Source organism: Ranitomeya imitator, chromosome 1 (genome assembly GCF_032444005.1).
Source record: "Ranitomeya imitator isolate aRanImi1 chromosome 1, aRanImi1.pri, whole genome shotgun sequence".
In the NCBI taxonomy this organism is placed as follows: domain Eukaryota; kingdom Metazoa; phylum Chordata; class Amphibia; order Anura; family Dendrobatidae; genus Ranitomeya; species Ranitomeya imitator.
Window position 1 is genome coordinate 26,500,865 of NC_091282.1, and position 17,433 is coordinate 26,518,297.

Genomic DNA, 17,433 nt, shown 5'->3' on the forward strand with positions numbered 1-17,433 from the left:
GGGTAAGTTGAGAGGAAGTCATCCGTCTCTGTGTTCTCATGCTGGTTCCACACCAAAAGCCCCGTCTTCCTGCGCACATCGCTATTTAAGTCGGACCCGCCCCCATGAGTCAGGTGTCCTGAACTGCTCTGGTTGGAAATCTCTTCCCCCCCCCAAATAATGGTGACAGCCCCGACAGTTCCAGTCCAGACACACAGGAGGGACCGTTAGCATAGCTCTCCTCCCTACACTCCCCCACTCTTTTTCCTCACCATTCCATGGGCGAGACTCTTCGAGGAGTGTGTGACTGTCTCTTCTTCTGTGTGAATTGTTGCCAGATGAAATTTGCTTGTTCATAGCGATTGGGGGGCTTGCCAGCTGTTGTTCGTTCGGAGCGCCTCAGATCAGGAAAAGTAGTGGAGCTCTCTTGTGGGGCAGAATCCGGTTGTGAGGGCAGAGCCCTGGGTGAGGCTGCATTCGCTGGTTCTATCCTCTCATGGTCCCTCAGGACTGACTCTTCTCTTTACACGATACGGGTCTTTCTCCCTACGATTTTCCAGCTTGTCCTGAGGACGCTTCTCCCGCACTAAGACATGGTCTCCAATTTGAAACTATGTTTCTCTGGATGGGGTCTTCTCTGCATATTCTAGCTCCTGCAGTCTAGTCTGAACCAATTGATGTAAGGTTTGTAGGCGATGTCGATGTTCCCGAACCCAGGAGGACACCGTGGGTAATCCTGATCTGGGTCCAATGCCACCTCAGAGATTCCTTTTCCATCTCAACCAAACAAGAGGAAGTAAGGCGTAGATCTTGTGGTTCGGTGTACTCAATTATTATATATCCACACCAGTTCAGGAACATATTCAGGCCACCGGGCTTTCGCTCTTCTTCTACAGTTCTTAGCATCAGAATTAGCATACGAATAAATCGTTCACAGGTGCCATTACCCTGAGGGTGGAATGGAGTAGTACGAGACTTATCGATCTGGTATAGGCGATATAGCTCACCCATGACTCTTCCTAAGAAACAGGAGCGGATTCTGTGGTCTGGTCTCGAGTTGGAGTCACCACGGCAAACTTTGTAAAGTGATCCACCATCACTGAGCAATGCTCATAGCCCTGATGGGCTGGGCCAATGGTCTGATAGTCTAATGTCAAGAGTTCTAGAGGAGCGGAGGTTACGATGGACTGGACAGGAGCTCTCTGCTCCAGCGGCTCAATCAGTTCACATGTTCGACACGTTCGACAGGCCTCTTCGACTCTTGTCTTCAACTGGGGGTTGTAAATGAACCGTTGTTACCCTTGGAAGTTCTTTTCTGGACCAAAGTGGGCCCCTTGTTCATGTGCAGTAACGGCAATCTCAGATAACAACGCTGTTGGGATTATGACCTGCCAGGTCGCACTCAGCTCAGTCTGCAATTGTGCTTTCCGATACAGTAGACCGTACTTCATCCGAAGCTGTAGGATTCGCACATCCTCTGGAGACAGTACTTCTTTCTGCCGAGCTGGGGAGTCTTTGAGCAGTCACACACTGTATCATCAATGCCAGTTCACTATCTTCCTGTTGAAGTTGAACCCACTCATCCTGGGATCGTCCCAGTACGCCTTCCTGGGCTGAGGTGTGTATTTGCTCCTGGGTTGCCACCACCATCCTGGCAGGTCTCAAAAACTTTGGGATTTCTTCATCTTCCAGCTCCGCATCTCTGTCCCACTGGATTAGTACTTCTCCTTCTAGACAGGGCATCGGCATGAGTGTTTTCTGCTCCCCTCTTATAGGCAATCTTATAGCGAAACTTCGCCATTGCTGTTCCAGAGACCCCAGTCTTGCATTCTCCAGGTGCGCTAGCGGGTTATTGTGAGTGCGCACTTAAACTTCGGAGCCAGATAGATATTCCGCAAATCTCTGCGTCATAGCCCACACTAACGCTAGCAGCTCCAAATTACTGTAAAGGAGCTGTAATTGTCCGGATTGCGTTTGGAATCGTGAAGGGACCGGCTAGCGTACGCGATCACCCTTCACGATTCCAAATCACAATATTTATTGTGCACAATACTATAATGGCAGTAATATTTGGGATCTTTCTGTGTAATGTTCAGGCACCGCATGCGCTGGATGTAACAGTATTGCGTTAGCACCATGTGGCGGTATGAATTATGTGTATGAATGATACAATGTGGCCGCGGCCTCTGTGTAATGCGTTCTGTATCAGTCACAGCTCCGCTTCATGGCCCGACCACTAAACTGGTCCAACAGACGAAGACAGAGGCGACCATCCGATGGGATCCGCTCCGACCGCTGGACACCAATGGTTTCATCACAGCGTTTACTGTCGTTTATAAACCTCTTAAAGGACAAGAATCCGGTGAGGACAAATATAGCGGGAGCTGCCCCGCGCTATAGCGGGATCTGCCCGAGCTGTCCAGCGCTAAAGCGGGAGCTCACCAGAGCTGTTCATCGCTATAGCGGGAGATGCCCTGAGCCATCCAGCGCTATGGTGGGAGCTGACCTGAGCCGTCCAGCGCTATGGTGGGAGCTGACCTGAGCTGTCCAGCGCTATAATGGGAGCTGACCTGAGCTGTCCAGCGCTATGGCGGGAGCTGACCTGAGCTGTCCAGCGCTATAGCGGGAGCTGCCCCGAAAAATCCAGCGCTATAGTGGTAGCTGTCCCGAAAGGTTCAGTGCTACAGCGGGAGCTGCCACAAGCCATCCATCACTATAGCGGGAGCTGCTCTGAGCTGTCCAGCACTATAGCGGGATCTGCCCCGAGCCAACCAGCACTATAGTGGAGCTTCCCTGAGCCGTCCAGGGCTATAGCACTATAGAAGTTATTGATTGTTACAAATTATTGTCCGGCAGACATGGGGGGCTCATACCTATGGGGGATTCATCACATTAATTATGAGTTCCCTATAAGTAGAGGCCATGACAGTACATAGATAATTACATGATGGCTGCATCACTCTGATAATAAATTCTTTCCGTTTTTAGTCGTTGCAGTGGATGGTGACGTCTATGAATATTCGCTGCGCTCATTGACGCCGGACACCCTCTACATCGCCTATGTTATAGCGAGTACCAGCACCGGGAACACAAGTGGGAACCACCTCCATTTCCGCACTCTGGCAGACAGTAAATCTTGTGTTTTATTACTTGATGTATCTTTATAGCGAGAGCTCAGTTTTTCTGTAACAAAGCTCCAAATGCCCCGCATAGACACAGCGATACGTAATAAAATCCTCCTGCTGGCGGCCACCACTAGAGGGAGCTCAGGCGCTTACTGCAGACTGTTTATACATAGAGCTGAGAGCTCCCTCTGGTGGTGAGTACAGGTAGTAAGATTTTATCATGTGGATTTAGTGTAGATAAACTCAGGTCTTACCACTTATCTGCTGCCGTTTTTTTTTATCCCCATCTTCCAAGTGTTAGAACATTCTAAATTGGCGTGGTGACATTACTGTTCCACGTAGTGATGTTTCCACTTTCTATGAAGTTCTGATAGCTGAATACTTCTTTTCCTATAGGTTGGGAGGTCAGGGCTATTCTTATAGGTCGGAAGGTCGGGTCAGTCCCTATAGATCGGGTCTGTTCCTACAGGGCGGGGGGGTCGGATCTTTACTGTGCGAATGTTACAAACTGAGATTTAAAATGATTTTTTTGCCACGGTTTCTATATCCAGGCAGTGAATATATCGGGCCGCTGGCAGGAATATTGGGGACGTGTCTGCTGCTGATACTGATGTTTGGCATCATATATAAACAAAAGAAAGAAAAGTAAGTGACCCCCTCCGGCTATGCGTCATTACACACACACTGTACATATTAGGTGGCCGGAGCAGCTTCATCTTATATTTCTATTTAGTATGTTAACACATTTCCAGCAGCTCGCCTGAGCGGATTTGATTATTCATCATTCCTGAACGTTCCAAGTTTTTCTTTTCTTTTTGCTGCATAATTGTCCTGTTCTTGTATCTGTTCAGACAAATGAGATAAGAATAACCGCCCATCACCATTACTAGTGGTACCGAGCGGGTCTGTTCGGACAGGGCCGCCTTCTCTTTGTGTGACCTGCCTCCATCCAGCGTCGGACTGGAGCACCTTGGGCCCACCAGAGAAAATCATTCTTGGGGCCGACTATGTAGCTACATAGAAATAAATACAAGACTACCAATTGTGCGGTAAAACACTAATATCTGCCCGGCACACAGGATGGTACGCGATGAAATGACATCATAGCGCACTGGCTGTGTGAGAGGGGAATGATGGGGAGGGAGCGTCGTCTCATGTCTCTCCTCCATTATTGCTTTTAACTGTATCGGCACCTATGATGCCAATACAGTTGAATGTGGCGCTCACTGGAAGGCAGCAGCGGTGGAGCAGCCGGTGACAAGAGGCAGGAGCCTGATGCTAAGGCTAAAGTCTGTGCCCGCTGCTAAAGATAAACAAATCTTCACTGCTCCCCACGCCCATGGGTGTGGGGAGCAGTGAATATTCATTTATCTTTAGCAGCGGGAAGAGCAGTTGGTTCCTGCCTCCGGTCACCTGCTGCTCTGCTGAAGCTAGGCAGCCCCCCCTGACTCACGGCCCCCATAGCCGCTGCGTAGTGTATCGCTATTAGCAACACGCCACTGGCTGAGGGTCCTAGGCAGCTGCCGGCCCTGTATGCCAGCAGATTTCAGTGCCTGGGCCCACCAGAGAATTCTGATCCTGCCTCCATCCAATTCAGGGAGACTGCAATGGAAAAGTAGTCTTTATATACATGAATGTTAAAGGGGTTGTCCACATCTGAGGACAATTTCACTTCCCCCCCCCTTTACTTAAATCCTTGTATTTGAGGCTTTAACCCCTTCATGACTGGAGCTTTATTCGTTTTTTCACTCCCCTCCTTCCCAGAGCCATAACTTTTTTATTTTTCCGGCAATATGGCCACGTAAGGGCTTATTTTTTCCGGGACGAGTTGTACTTTTGAACATCATTGGTTTTGCCATGTCATCTACTCAAAAATTGGAAACAAATTCCAAGTGCAGTGAAATTGCACAAAAAAGTGCAATCCCACACTTGTTTTTTTTGTTTGGCTTTTTTGCTAGGTTCACTAAATACTAAAACTGACCTGCCATTATGATTCCGGGTCATAACGAGTTTATAGACTCCAAACAGGTCTAGGTTCTTTTTTTATCTAAGTGGTGAAAAGAAGTTCGCTTAAAAAAAAAAAATAAAAAAAAATTGTGCACTATTCCGATACCCGTAGCGTCTCCATTTTTCGTGATCTGGGGGTCGGGTGAGGGCTTATTTTTTGCACAATGAGCTGATGTTTTTAATGATACCATTTTGGTGCAGATACAAATCTTTTGATCGCCTATTATTGCATTTTAATGCAGTGTCGCAGCGACCAAAAAAAAAAAAAAAAAAAAAGTAATTTTGGGGGTTTTAATTTTTTTCTCACTACGCCGTTTAGCGATCGGGTTAATCCTCTTTTTTAATTGATAGATTGGGCGGTTCTGAACGTGGCGATACCAAAATGCATCTATGTTTGTTTTTTTATTGTTTTATTTTGAATGGGGAGAAAGGAGGGCCATTTAAACTTTTATTTATTTATTTTTACATATTTTTAATGACTTTTTTTTTTTTTTTTTACTTTTGCCATGCATCAATAGTCTCCATGGGAGGCTAGAAGCTGGCATAGCCTGTTTGTCTCAGTTAGATAGGAGCGATGCTCAGATCGCTCCTATGTAGCAGAATTACTACATTGCTATGAGTGCCGACCACTGGGTGGCGCTCACAGCAATCCGGCATCAACAACCATAGAAGTCTCAAAGAGACCTCTGGTTGTCATGCCGACGCACCTCTGACCCGCCATCACGTGACTCTAAATTTACTTTTTAGCCAAAAATACATGTATTAAAGCAAAAAATGTCCCCATAGGTGGATAACTCCTTTAACCTATAAGAAAGAATTCCTGAATAAGATACAGAAAAAAAAAACATTTTGGAGTTATGATCTGCAACAAATTGCAAATATTCTTTGCGATGTTTGTGATGAGGTTAAGTATGCAACATCTTGTCGTTTTATATTGCAGGATCATAAATCTGTTTTGGCCGAATGTCCCCGATCCGTCCCTCAGCAGCATTCACAACTGGCAATCAGACCTGCTGCAGGTATTTCTAAGCGTTTTGGTCTTTAAGTGGATATCAATTTAAAGGGGACTTGTCACTTGTTCTAAATATGTATTTTCTTTAATCTGGTGTTAATGCCCCCATTTTCCTGAATCCGGTGATGTTTTTCTTTTGCTCCCGCGCCTCTCCTGTCCAGAGATATGACCTCACCTTCCTTGTATGTAAATCCAGTTTTGACACTCAAGTGGGTGTGGTCAAAGATGCCCAGAAGTGCTGATGACCACGCCCATTTAGCAAACGTGATTTATATACAAATTAAAGGGGGTCATATCTCAGGAACAGAGAGGCTCAGGAACAAAAGTAACACATCGCCGGATCCAGGAGAACAGCGGCATTTATCCCACGTCGAAAGTTATATAATTACAGAAAGCAACATGTCCTTGTTAAGGAATCCTCCCTCTAGAGGGCGCACATATGGATATAAACAGCTGCCGTTCTGCTTTTTAGCACATGGTTTCTGGCGTAGACTGTCTGATAAAGCGCACCGAAAAAAAAAACAAGGGGGTAACAAGAACTGTAGCTGTGATTTCAGATCTCTGCATTCAGAAATTAAAGGGGTCCTTGGGCTGTGTCTGTCTGATACTATCAATGTCTGTAGGATTTCGGGTGCCCTCACTGCTCTCTTCTCGCCCTCCAGACGGTTCCGTTTCTGAACCCACTGCAGACAGATGGGACCCTTCACTCGGGAGACCTCCATATTCTTCATGGGGTGTATGTAAATGATAGAAGAGACACAGAGCCCCTCCTTCCTGACTTGTGGGGGAGCACCGAAGATACGACATCCACGGACGAGCCCTTTATCGTGGTGAATTATGCCGTGACAAAGACCGACTCGGATTGTGCAGCTTCGTGGCCGGCGGCGGTGAGAAGCGGCTCCTTCCGATCGTTACATGGTGGCCAAACTGCGGCGGTCGGAGAGACAACTCCAGTCCTAGAACCGTTCACCGTCGGGATCAACCCCTACCTGAAACATTCTGTACGGAGCGGAGAGCTGCTCACACTAACCCCCGAGAGCCTGTAGTAACGATGTGCGTGGGGTGACGAAGAACATCCACCAGAAAACATCCACCAGAAATCACTGTCCAGTTTTTTTTTTTACTTTAGTCCAAATTACAGTACATGCATTTAAGATTATTTTTGTAATCGGCTTTCATCAAACATTTAACAGTCACATTTTGTTCTACCTTATGAAGTAAAACTCCTCTGCTTTCTTAGAACGAGAAAACTCTGCTCATCCTGTCCCAATCTATACAGCAAAGCCGAGAGGTTAATGATGTGCATCACAGATTCTAGGTTCCTTATCGCTATGCCGACACATTCTGCTGCACAGTTCCTCGTACGTCTTACATACGCTCTGATATTACCTGGTCTCGATAAATGTCGGATATTATACGGAGAATCGTCCTGGTTATGGAATCACCTCTATAATACGTGACTAATGGGGGCTTCTCAGTGACTCCCAGGGGTCCTAAATATAAGAGTACAGAAAGAATCCAGAATCGGGAAAAATCAAGCTTCAATATTTTAATGACATTTGACTCATAATTTAATTCTTAACTCTTTACATTTATTGCATAAGTCTGACCCCATAATGCTGTGTAGTGAGGATATACATGGAGCAAACCAAGAGCAAGACACAGAGATCGCTGCAGAAAGGAAGGAATCTGGTAATAAAGGCGACACCATCTATTTACAGAACAGTCAGATTGCCGAAACCAGAGACTGTGAAGGCAGAAGTCGCCCCATCTCCCGTGTTATCTGCTTTGTGGATTACTCTGATACAGAGTAGCAAATCCACTGCACAGACAAAGCTACTATGACTAAAACATGCGGTTTGTATGCAGAGAGCTCCCCCTAGTGGAGGCTGGAGATATTTAAGATCTTGTCTGCAGCCACCACTAGGGGGAGCTCCCTGTATACAGAGATACATGATAAGATCCTGTCTGCAGCCGCCACTAGGGGGAGCTCCCTGTATACAGAGATACATGATAAGATCCTGTCTGCAGCCGCCACTAGGGGGAGCTCCCTGTATACAGAGATACATGATAAGATCCTGTCTGCAGCCACCACTAGGGGGAGCTCCCTGTATACAGAGATACATGATAAGATCCTGTCTGCAGCCACCACTAGGGGGAGCTCCCTGTATACAGAGATACATGATAAGATCCTGTCTGCAGCCACCACTAGGGGGAGCTCCCTGTATACAGAGACACATGATAAGATCCTGTCTGCAGCCACCACTAGGGGGAGCTCCCTGTATACAGAAATACATGATAAGATCCTGTCTGCAGCCACCACTAGGGGGAGCTCCCTGTATACAGAGATACATGATAAGATCCTGTCTGCAGCCACCACTGGGGGGAGCTCCCTGTATACAGAGATACATGATAAGATCCTGTCTGCAGCCACCACTGGGGGGAGCTCCCTGTATACAGAGATACATGATAAGATCCTGTCGGCAGCCACCACTAGGTGGAGCTCCCTGTATACAGAGATACATGATAAGATCCTGTCGGCAGCCACCACTAGGGGGAGCTCCCTGTATACAGAGATACATGATAAGATCCTGTCTGCAGCCACCACTAGGGGGAGCTCCCTGTATACAGAGATACATGATAAGATCCTGTCTGCAGTCACCACTAGGGGGAGCTCCCTGTATACAGAGATACATGATAAGATCCTGTCTGCAGCCACCACTAGGGGGAGCTCCCTGTATACAGAGATACATGATAAGATCCTGTCGGCAGCCACCACTAGGGGGAGCTCCCTGTATACAGAGATACATGATAAGATCCTGTCTGCAGCCACCACTAGGGGGAGCTCCCTGTATACAGAGACACATAAGATCCTGTCTGCAGTCACCACTAGGGGGAGCTCCCTGTATACAGAGATACATGATAAGATCCTGTCTGCAGCCACCACTAGGGGGAGCTCCCTGTATACAGTCAGACATTGAAGCGCCCCCTAGTGGTGGCTGCAGACAATTTTTTTTTTTTTTAAACTGTTGTTCCATGGTATTTGGGGATTGTTGTTATTAATGAAATAAATGCCGCTATGACATTACGCACTCAATGAATCCACACAGGATTATGTGTAGCGATGGTGTCTGCCATGTCCGGGTTTGTAGGCCGGGTGTCGCCCATTACTGGGGAGCTCGGTAACTGCAGTAAGCAGAGAAGGGGCCGCTGTTCCACCACATTTCACCCCAACACTATCAGTTTTATATAATATAAAATTAAAGGCACAGAACATCTTATTAAGCCAAACAGGAGAATTCCGGGCAGTTGCACAAAGCACGGTGGCTCCATGCACTTGGATTAACCATTGCTTTGCTGCTATAATGTGCGGGGGGAGACCGCAGCTCTGGGGTAGAGGATAAATAATGGTGCAAATGTCTCATCTGTACGACATGTACATAAGTCTCACAGTACGAGGAGCAGGCGACACCAGCGTCGTCCAGGGCACGTTCCTGAGATGTGGGGCCCAAGAGTCTCTTGATGGTCAACAACCCAAATAGGAAAAGTTCATCAGAACAGTCTGACACCATCGCAGCAGATCATGTAACACTGTAAAAAAAACCGTTCACTTCAATGGAGAGGAGCTGCAATACCCGGCACAACCTGTGCACAGGCGGTGGCGCTGTGTGTGGGAGAAAGCCGCCATGTATAGTCCTAATTCTGGACTCCTCAGAGCTCCGAGGCAACGGCTGCTGTGAATACTTTCACTATTGCTGATGATAGGGGTTGGGATCCGGATTCTATGCATGGTGTATATAGGTCGAGGGTGAGACGCCTCCTGTATACGGCGGCCGCGCAGTATCAGAACCCATCTGTGCGGCCCGTTCGCTGCTCAGCCTGTCGCCGGGTGGATCATGCAGTAACGCATTTTGGGGCGAGGCTATACGAGCGTCAGGTCGCTGAAGGGCCAGGCTCTCGCCCTATTGGGGTAAGTACCCTCCTTGCCTGGCAGATTGGGGCAAATACGTTTTCTGCTCGTCGTTCACAACGTCCCTCTGTGACGGACCGTCCGGATTTCCATCATGTCCATCACTGAAGCCGGCGAGCTGCAGGATCTGAGCGGGGGCCTCTTGCACCCGGCCTTCGTCCTCCAGGGTGAAATTCTGCTTAAAATACTGACTGGGGGTCTCTGCTTCCTCCTCGGGGAGCGGCGGCTGCTCGTCGGGTCTCTCCTCCGCAATGAGCAGTGGTTGGGTGGACTCTGATCTGGAGAACATCGGGGTCTGACCTTGGTAGCCCCCCATTATGACGGTGGAGTACTGCACGGTGCTGGACGTGCTCTGCGCGCAGGAGATGCCGTCGCTCTCAGAGACGCTGAGCTGCGGGGACGATAAGCAGGAGGAGCCCCCGATGCCGCTGCTCAGCCCCTCCGACGTGGCAGTCTTCATCTGATCCACAGACTTCAGGTCCTGATCGTCGTACGGCTTCTCGTCCGCGGTTATTTTCACCACGCTGACGTCTGTGAACGGACCCTCCTGGAACGGGTTCGGTTTGGATCCGTGCTGCAGAACAAAAACGACACATGACATTGTTGTGGGGGCTCTGGGCACGTAATGCTGCTGTAAGTACCTGACCCGTTATCCCTCCCATCAAAACCAGCGCCACACCAGTCTACAGGTTACTGGGGCTACAGCCACACCAGTCTACGAGTTACAGCAGCACCAGTCTAAGGGATGCCAGGGCTACAGCCTCACCAGTCTACAGGTTACTGGGGGTACAGCCACACCAGTCTACAGGTTACTGGGGGTACAGCCTCACCAGTCTACAGGTTACTGGGGGTACAGCCACACCAGTCTACAGGTTACTGGGGGTACAGCCTCACCAGTCTACAGGTTACTGGGGGTACAGCCTCACCAGTCTACAGGTTACTGGGGGTACAGCCACACCAGTCTACAGGTTACTGGGGGTACAGCCACACCAGTCTACAGGTTACTGGGGGTACAGCCACACCAGTCTACAGGTTACTGGGGGTACAGCCTCACCAGTCTACAGGTTACTGGGGGTACAGCCACACCAGTCTACAGGTTACTGGGGGTACAGCCACACCAGTCTACAGGTTACTGGGGGTACAGCCTCACCAGTCTACAGGTTACTGGGGGTACAGCCACACCAGTCTACAGGTTACTGGGGGTACAGCCTCACCAGTCTACAGGTTACTGGGGGTACAGCCTCACCAGTCTACAGGTTACTGGGGGTACAGCCACACCAGTCTACAGGTTACTGGGGGTACAGCCTCACCAGTCTACAGGTTACTGGGGGTACAGCCACACCAGTCTACAGGTTACTGGGGGTACAGCCTCACCAGTCTACAGGTTACTGGGGGTACAGCCTCACCAGTCTACAGGTTACTGGGGGTACAGCCACACCAGTCTACAGGTTACTGGGGGTACAGCCTCACCAGTCTACAGGTTACTGGGGGTACAGCCACACCAGTCTACAGGTTACTGGGGGTACAGCCACACCAGTCTACAGGTTACTGGGGGTACAGCCACACCAGTCTACAGGTTACTGGGGGTACAGCCACACCAGTCTACAGGTTACTGGGGGTACAGCCACACCAGTCTACAGGTTACTGGGGGTACAGTCTCACCAGTCTACAGGTTACTGGGGGTACAGCCTCACCAGTCTACAGGTTACTGGGGGTACAGCCACACCAGTCTAAGGGATGCCAGGGCTACAGCCGTGCTAGTCTACAGGATACTGGGGCTACAGCCGTGCTAGTCTACAGGATACTGGGGCTACAGCCACACCAGTCTACAGGATACAGCAGCACCAGTCTACGGGATACAGCAGCACCAGTCTACGGGATACAGGGGGTTCAGCAGCACCAGTGGAGAAAGCAGAGGACAGATGTGGCACGGTTTTCGTAGTAGACGCCATGTTTTTGTAATCTGTTGAGCCTTACGCCTTTTCAGAATTACACGTTGTATGTGGCAGGTTTCAGCCAGCCCTTTACATAAAACTTCGGCTCATCCTGTTCTACCTGTTGCACGCTGTGCAAATCTGCAATCCTTCCTTATTGCACAGCATGAAGCAGAAGGAACATTGATGGTGTCATGTCGGCAGAGGACTTAGTGCGGTCAGTGAGACCGGCCTGAAACAAGAGGGATGAGTGCGGGGAACAGGCACATCTACCAGTTTTGTCTTTGGGCTGTCAGGGGGGCAGCGCTGGAGTCTCGTATCTCATGCATACAGAACAGAGCTGCGCTCTTACCCGGCTGGGGGTCTGTGGAGACCACTGGGCAATGTTACTCTTCGAAGGATCCGGAACATTCGGCCAAATGTGCTTCTTAATTCTAAAGGAGGCGAAAAACAAAAACAAGCGACGCAGAGTGGCATTACCCGTCATGGGCCCCGCGCTCCCCCACAGCAATCGTATGACCCCCCGATACTTACTGCTCTCTCTTATTACAAAACAGGAAGCTCAGGACGAGGATGAGCACCAGGAAGCCGAGACACGAGGACACCACGATGGCCTCCACCTCCCCGCTATCTGCGGAGACATCGTAAAGAGGGAGATCACGGCTCATTAAAAAGTACGTGCAGCTTCTCTGTACAGGGAGGAAGAAACGGCGGCAGCGACTCCCACGGTGGGGAAGGAAGGGACGGCAGCAGCGACTCCCACGGTGGGGAAGGAAGGGACGGCAGCAGCGATTCCCACGGTGGGGAAGGAAGGAAGGGAGGGACGGCGATTTCCACGGTGGGGAAGGGACGGCGGCAGCGATTTCCACGGTGGGGAAGGAAGGGACGGCGGCAGCGATTCCCACGGTGGGGAAGGAAGGGACGGCGGCAGCGATTCCCACGGTGGGGAAGGAAGGGACGGCGGCAGCGATTCCCACGGTGGGGAAGGAAGGGACGGCGGCAGCGATTCCCACGGTGGGGAAGGAAGGGACGGCGGCAGCGATTCCCACGGTGGGGAAGGAAGGAAGGGACAGCGATTTCCACGGTGGGGAAGGAAGGAAGGGACGGCGATTTCCACGGTGGGGAAGGGACAGCGGCAGCGATTTCCACGGTGGGGAAGGAAGGGACGGCGGCAGCGATTCCCACGGTGGGGAAGGAAGGGACGGCGGCAGCGATTCCCACGGTGGGGAAGGAAGGGACGGCGGCAGCGATTCCCACGGTGGGGAAGGAAGGGACGGCGGCAGCGATTCCCACGGTGGGGAAGGAAGGGACGGTGACAGCGATTCCCACAGGGTACGTTGTGGCACACTACAGCCTTCTAGAGCGCAATATGGAGAAAAACAAACTTGTGTTGATGCCACACATGGAGGAGGCTCTTACCGAACGGCAGGGTGGTGAAGCTCAGCGGCAGCCCGGCCTTCCCACCTTCCTGGGTGTTCGCGGTCACAGACACGCTGTATGCGGTTTTAGCGGCTAAGGGTTTCAGCGTGTACTCTGTTACCGTTGCATTCACTGGGATAACTGGAAAACAAGACGAATTCCGAGTTACCATGTATCCTGCGATGGAGGGACTGACCAGCACTACTGTGACCGGGACTTTCATCTCGGGCATATTGTGCACGCAGCCTGGAGATGTAATGTGCTCTCCATGAGCTGGAGAACCTCTAGGGCAGGGGCACTGTGCAGGGTGATGTGGGGAGACTCTTACCCTTGGGGGTGCCGTAGTTGTCCCCATACTTTATAGTGTAGCCGGTGATGAAACCGTTTTGCTTTGACAGAGGGACCGGCTTCCATGTCAGGGTCACCCACGTCTTCCCGGTGGACTTCGTCTGGACGGCAGGTCCAATTGTAGGAGCTGGAAACAATATGGGAATGAAGGGAGACAGTCGGGGTGCAGCCCACGTCCCCCAAGGATCCCCCTTACCTCCTTGCTGCAGGTAAACTGCCACGGTCCCGGATCTCTCCTGCCCGTCTCTGTGCAGCACGTTCAGTCTGATCAGGTGAAGTACAAACGGCCCGATGTCACCTGGAGACAGAGAAGAGCGGTCACTGCACGGTGGGCTGCACGGGGTCACTGCGCAGGTCCCCCGCGTCTATGTGGACCCCTTGACTTCTATGGGACACTCATAGGCATGCTCTGATCTGTGCAGTGAAGGTAGGAGGTGAGCTGTGACCATCTACTGACTTCTATGGGAGAGCATGCTCTGCTCTGTGCAGAGGTCATCGGGGGAGGGGGATATGTTTTTTATGGTGAAAATGCAGATTTTTTTTCTGTTTCTGGAGATCCCTGCAGTAAACGAGGAACACTGATGTCTCATTTCCATTGTTACCTCGCAGAAATGTTCTGGTCGCGTCACTCGGCTCCCGCTGCCACTCAGCATCGCAGTCCATAGACAGAGAATTCCTGCACCACTCGATCACATATCCCAGCACTTTCCCAGCCGGCCTCCACTCCACCCAGAGGAGTCCGTCTTTGGGGAAGGCTCTAAGGTTCATATCTGCCGGCTGCACAACTGGAACAGTGAGAGCAGAACAGTGAGTGCAGCTCTGGGGTATAATACAGGATGTAACTCAGGATCAGTAATGTAATGTATGTACACAGTGACTGCACCAGCAGAATAGTGAGTGCAGCTCTGGAGTATATTACAGGATGTGACTCAGGATCAGTAATGTAATGTATGTACACAGTGACTGCACCAGCAGAATAGTGAGTGCAGCTCTGGAGTATAATACAGGAGGTAACTCAGGATCAGTAATGTAATGTATGTTCACAGTGACTGCACCAGCAGAATAGTGAGTGCAGCTCTGGAGTATAATACAGGATGTAACTCAGGATCAGTAATGTATGTACACAGCGACTGCACCAGCAGAATAGTGAGTGCAGCTCTGGAGTATAATACAGGATGTAACTCAGGATCAGTAATGTAATGTATGTACACAGAGACTGCACCAGCAGAATAGTGAGTGCAGCTCTGGAGTATAATACAGGATGTAACTCAGGATCAGTAATGTATGTACACAGCGACTGCACCAGCAGAATAGTGAGTGCAGCTCTGGAGTATAATACAGGATGTAACTCAGGATCAGTAATGTAATGTATGTACACAGTGACTGCACCAGCAGAATAGTGAGTGCAGCTCTGGGGTATAATACAGGAGGTAACTCAGGATCAGTAATGTAATGTATGTACACAGTGACTGCACCAGCAGAATAGTGAGTGCAGCTCTGGAGTATAATACAGGATGTAACTCAGGATCAGTAATGTAATGTATGTACACAGAGACTGCACCAGCAGAATAGTGAGTGCAGCTCTGGAGTATAATACAGGATGTAACTCAGGATCAGTAATGTAATGTATGTACACAGTGACTGCACCAGCAGAATAGTGAGTGCAGCTCTGGAGTATAATACAGGATGTAACTCAGGATCAGTAATGTATGTACACAGTGACTGCACCAGCAGAATAGTGAGTGCAGCTCTGGAGTATAATACAGGATGTAACTCAGGATCAGTAATGTAATGTATGTACACAGTGACTGCACCAGCAGAATAGTGAGTGCAGCTCTGGAGTATAATACAGGATGTAACTCAGGATCAGTAATGTAATGTATGTACACAGTGACTGCACCAGCAGAATAGTGAGTGCAGCTCTGATGTATAATACAGGAGGTAACTCAGGATCAGTAATGTAATGTATGTACACAGTGACTGCACCAGCAGAATAGTGAGTGCAGCTCTGATGTATAATACAGGAGGTAACTCAGGATCAGTAATGTAATGTACCGTATATACTCGAGTATAAGCCGACCCGAGTATAAGCCGACCCCCCTAATTTTGCCACAAAAAACTGGGAAAACTTATTGACTCGATTATAAGCCTAGGGTGGAAATGCAGCATTTACCGGTGAATTTCAAAAATAAAAATAGATCATTATTTCCCCATAGCTGTGCCATATAGTGCTCTACACCATTCATATTTCCCCATAGCTGTGCCATATACAGTGCTCTGCACCGTTCACTGTGCCCCCTAGCTGTGCCATATACAGTGCTCTGCACCGTTCACTGTGCCCCCTAGCTGTGCCTTATACGGTGCTCTGCACCGTTCATTGTGCCCCCTAGCTGTGCCTTATACGGTGCTCTGCACCGTTCATTGTGCCCCCTAGCTGTGCCATATACGGTGCTCTGCACCGTTCACTGTGCCCCCTAGCTGTGCCTTATACGGTTCTCTGCACCGTTCATTGTGCCCCCTAGCTGTGCCATATACGGTGCTCTGCACCGTTCATTGTGCCCCCTAGCTGTGCCTTATACGGTTCTCTGCACCGTTCACTGTGCCCCATAGATGTGCTCCATATACAGTGCTCTGCACCGTTCACTGTGCCCCATAGATGTGCTCCATATACGGTGCTCTGCACCGTTCACTGTGCCCCATAGATGTGCTCCATATACGGTGCTCTGCACCGTTCACTGTGCCCCATAGATGTGCTCCATATACAGTGCTCTGCACCGTTCACTGTGCCCCATAGATGTGCTCCATATACGGTGCTCTGCACCGTTCACTGTGCCCCATAGATGTGCTCCATATACGGTGCTCTGCACCGTTCATTGTGCCCCCTAGCTGTGCCATATACAGTGCTCTGCACCGTTCACTGTGCCCCATAGATGCTCCACATTAATCTGTGCTGCCGCTGCTACTGCTGCAATAAAAAAAAAAAAAAACACATACTCACCTCCCTTGATTGCAGCTCCCGGCGTCTCGTTCCGGCGCCTCCATCTTCCCGGCGTCTCTGCTCTGACTGATCAGGCAGAGGGCGCCGCGCACACTATATGCGTCATCGCGCCCTCTGCCTGATCAGTCAGAGAGCGCAGACGCCGGGAAGATGGATCGGCGCCCGGCGGCTGGAACGAGGACAGGTGAATATAACATACTCACCTAGTCCTGGCGATCCTCGCGCTGTCCCCTCCTGTCTTCGGCGCTGCAGCTTCTTTCTCTATCAGCGGTCACCGGCACCGCTGATTAGAGAAATGAATAAGCGGCTCCGCCCCTATGGGAGGTGGAGCCGCTTATTCATTTCTGTAATGAGCGGTCCCACGTGACCGCTGAAGAGAGGAAGAAGCTGCAGCGCCGAAGCCCGTGGGACGGCAGGGACAGAGCGAGGATCGCTGGGACTAGGTAAGTATACCCCAGCGCCCTCAGCCCCTCACCTGCCGACCCCACCGCTACCGTGACTCGAGTATAAGCCGAGGGGGGCACTTTCAGCCCAAAAATTTGGGCTGAAAATCTCGGCTTATACTCGAGTATATACGGTATGTAAACAGTGACTGCACCGGCAGAATAGTGAGTGCAGCTCTGGAGTATAATACAGGATGT

General features: G+C 50.1%; 2 protein-coding genes across 8 annotated transcripts in view; one reads left to right on the top strand and one right to left on the bottom strand.

Moving 5' to 3' along the window:
* LOC138659266 (interleukin-31 receptor subunit alpha-like) overlaps window positions 1-7,365 on the top strand; it is a 79,856-nt gene extending 72,491 nt beyond the window's left edge. For both annotated transcript variants that reach the window (XM_069745892.1, XM_069745891.1), the window contains exons 10-14: window positions 2,189-2,341; window positions 2,968-3,108; window positions 3,656-3,749; window positions 6,052-6,130; window positions 6,786-7,365. In XM_069745892.1, the coding sequence (XP_069601993.1) occupies window positions 2,189-2,341; window positions 2,968-3,108; window positions 3,656-3,749; window positions 6,052-6,130; window positions 6,786-7,169 (851 nt within the window). In that variant the 3' untranslated portion in view covers window positions 7,170-7,365. The remainder of the gene's footprint in view (window positions 1-2,188; window positions 2,342-2,967; window positions 3,109-3,655; window positions 3,750-6,051; window positions 6,131-6,785) is intronic.
* A 1,781-nt stretch (window positions 7,366-9,146) lies between these two features.
* Window positions 9,147-17,433, bottom strand: part of LOC138659200 (interleukin-6 receptor subunit beta-like) — a 28,616-nt gene continuing 20,329 nt past the window's right edge. For all 6 annotated transcript variants that reach the window (XM_069745890.1, XM_069745886.1, XM_069745889.1 and 3 more), the window contains 7 exons: window positions 14,397-14,579; window positions 13,991-14,092; window positions 13,775-13,921; window positions 13,447-13,587; window positions 12,562-12,658; window positions 12,380-12,461; window positions 9,147-10,667 (listed from right to left, as the gene is read on the bottom strand). In XM_069745890.1, coding sequence (XP_069601991.1) covers window positions 10,086-10,667; window positions 12,380-12,461; window positions 12,562-12,658; window positions 13,447-13,587; window positions 13,775-13,921; window positions 13,991-14,092; window positions 14,397-14,579 — 1,334 coding nt within the window. In that variant the 3' untranslated portion in view covers window positions 9,147-10,085. The remainder of the gene's footprint in view (window positions 10,668-12,379; window positions 12,462-12,561; window positions 12,659-13,446; window positions 13,588-13,774; window positions 13,922-13,990; window positions 14,093-14,396; window positions 14,580-17,433) is intronic.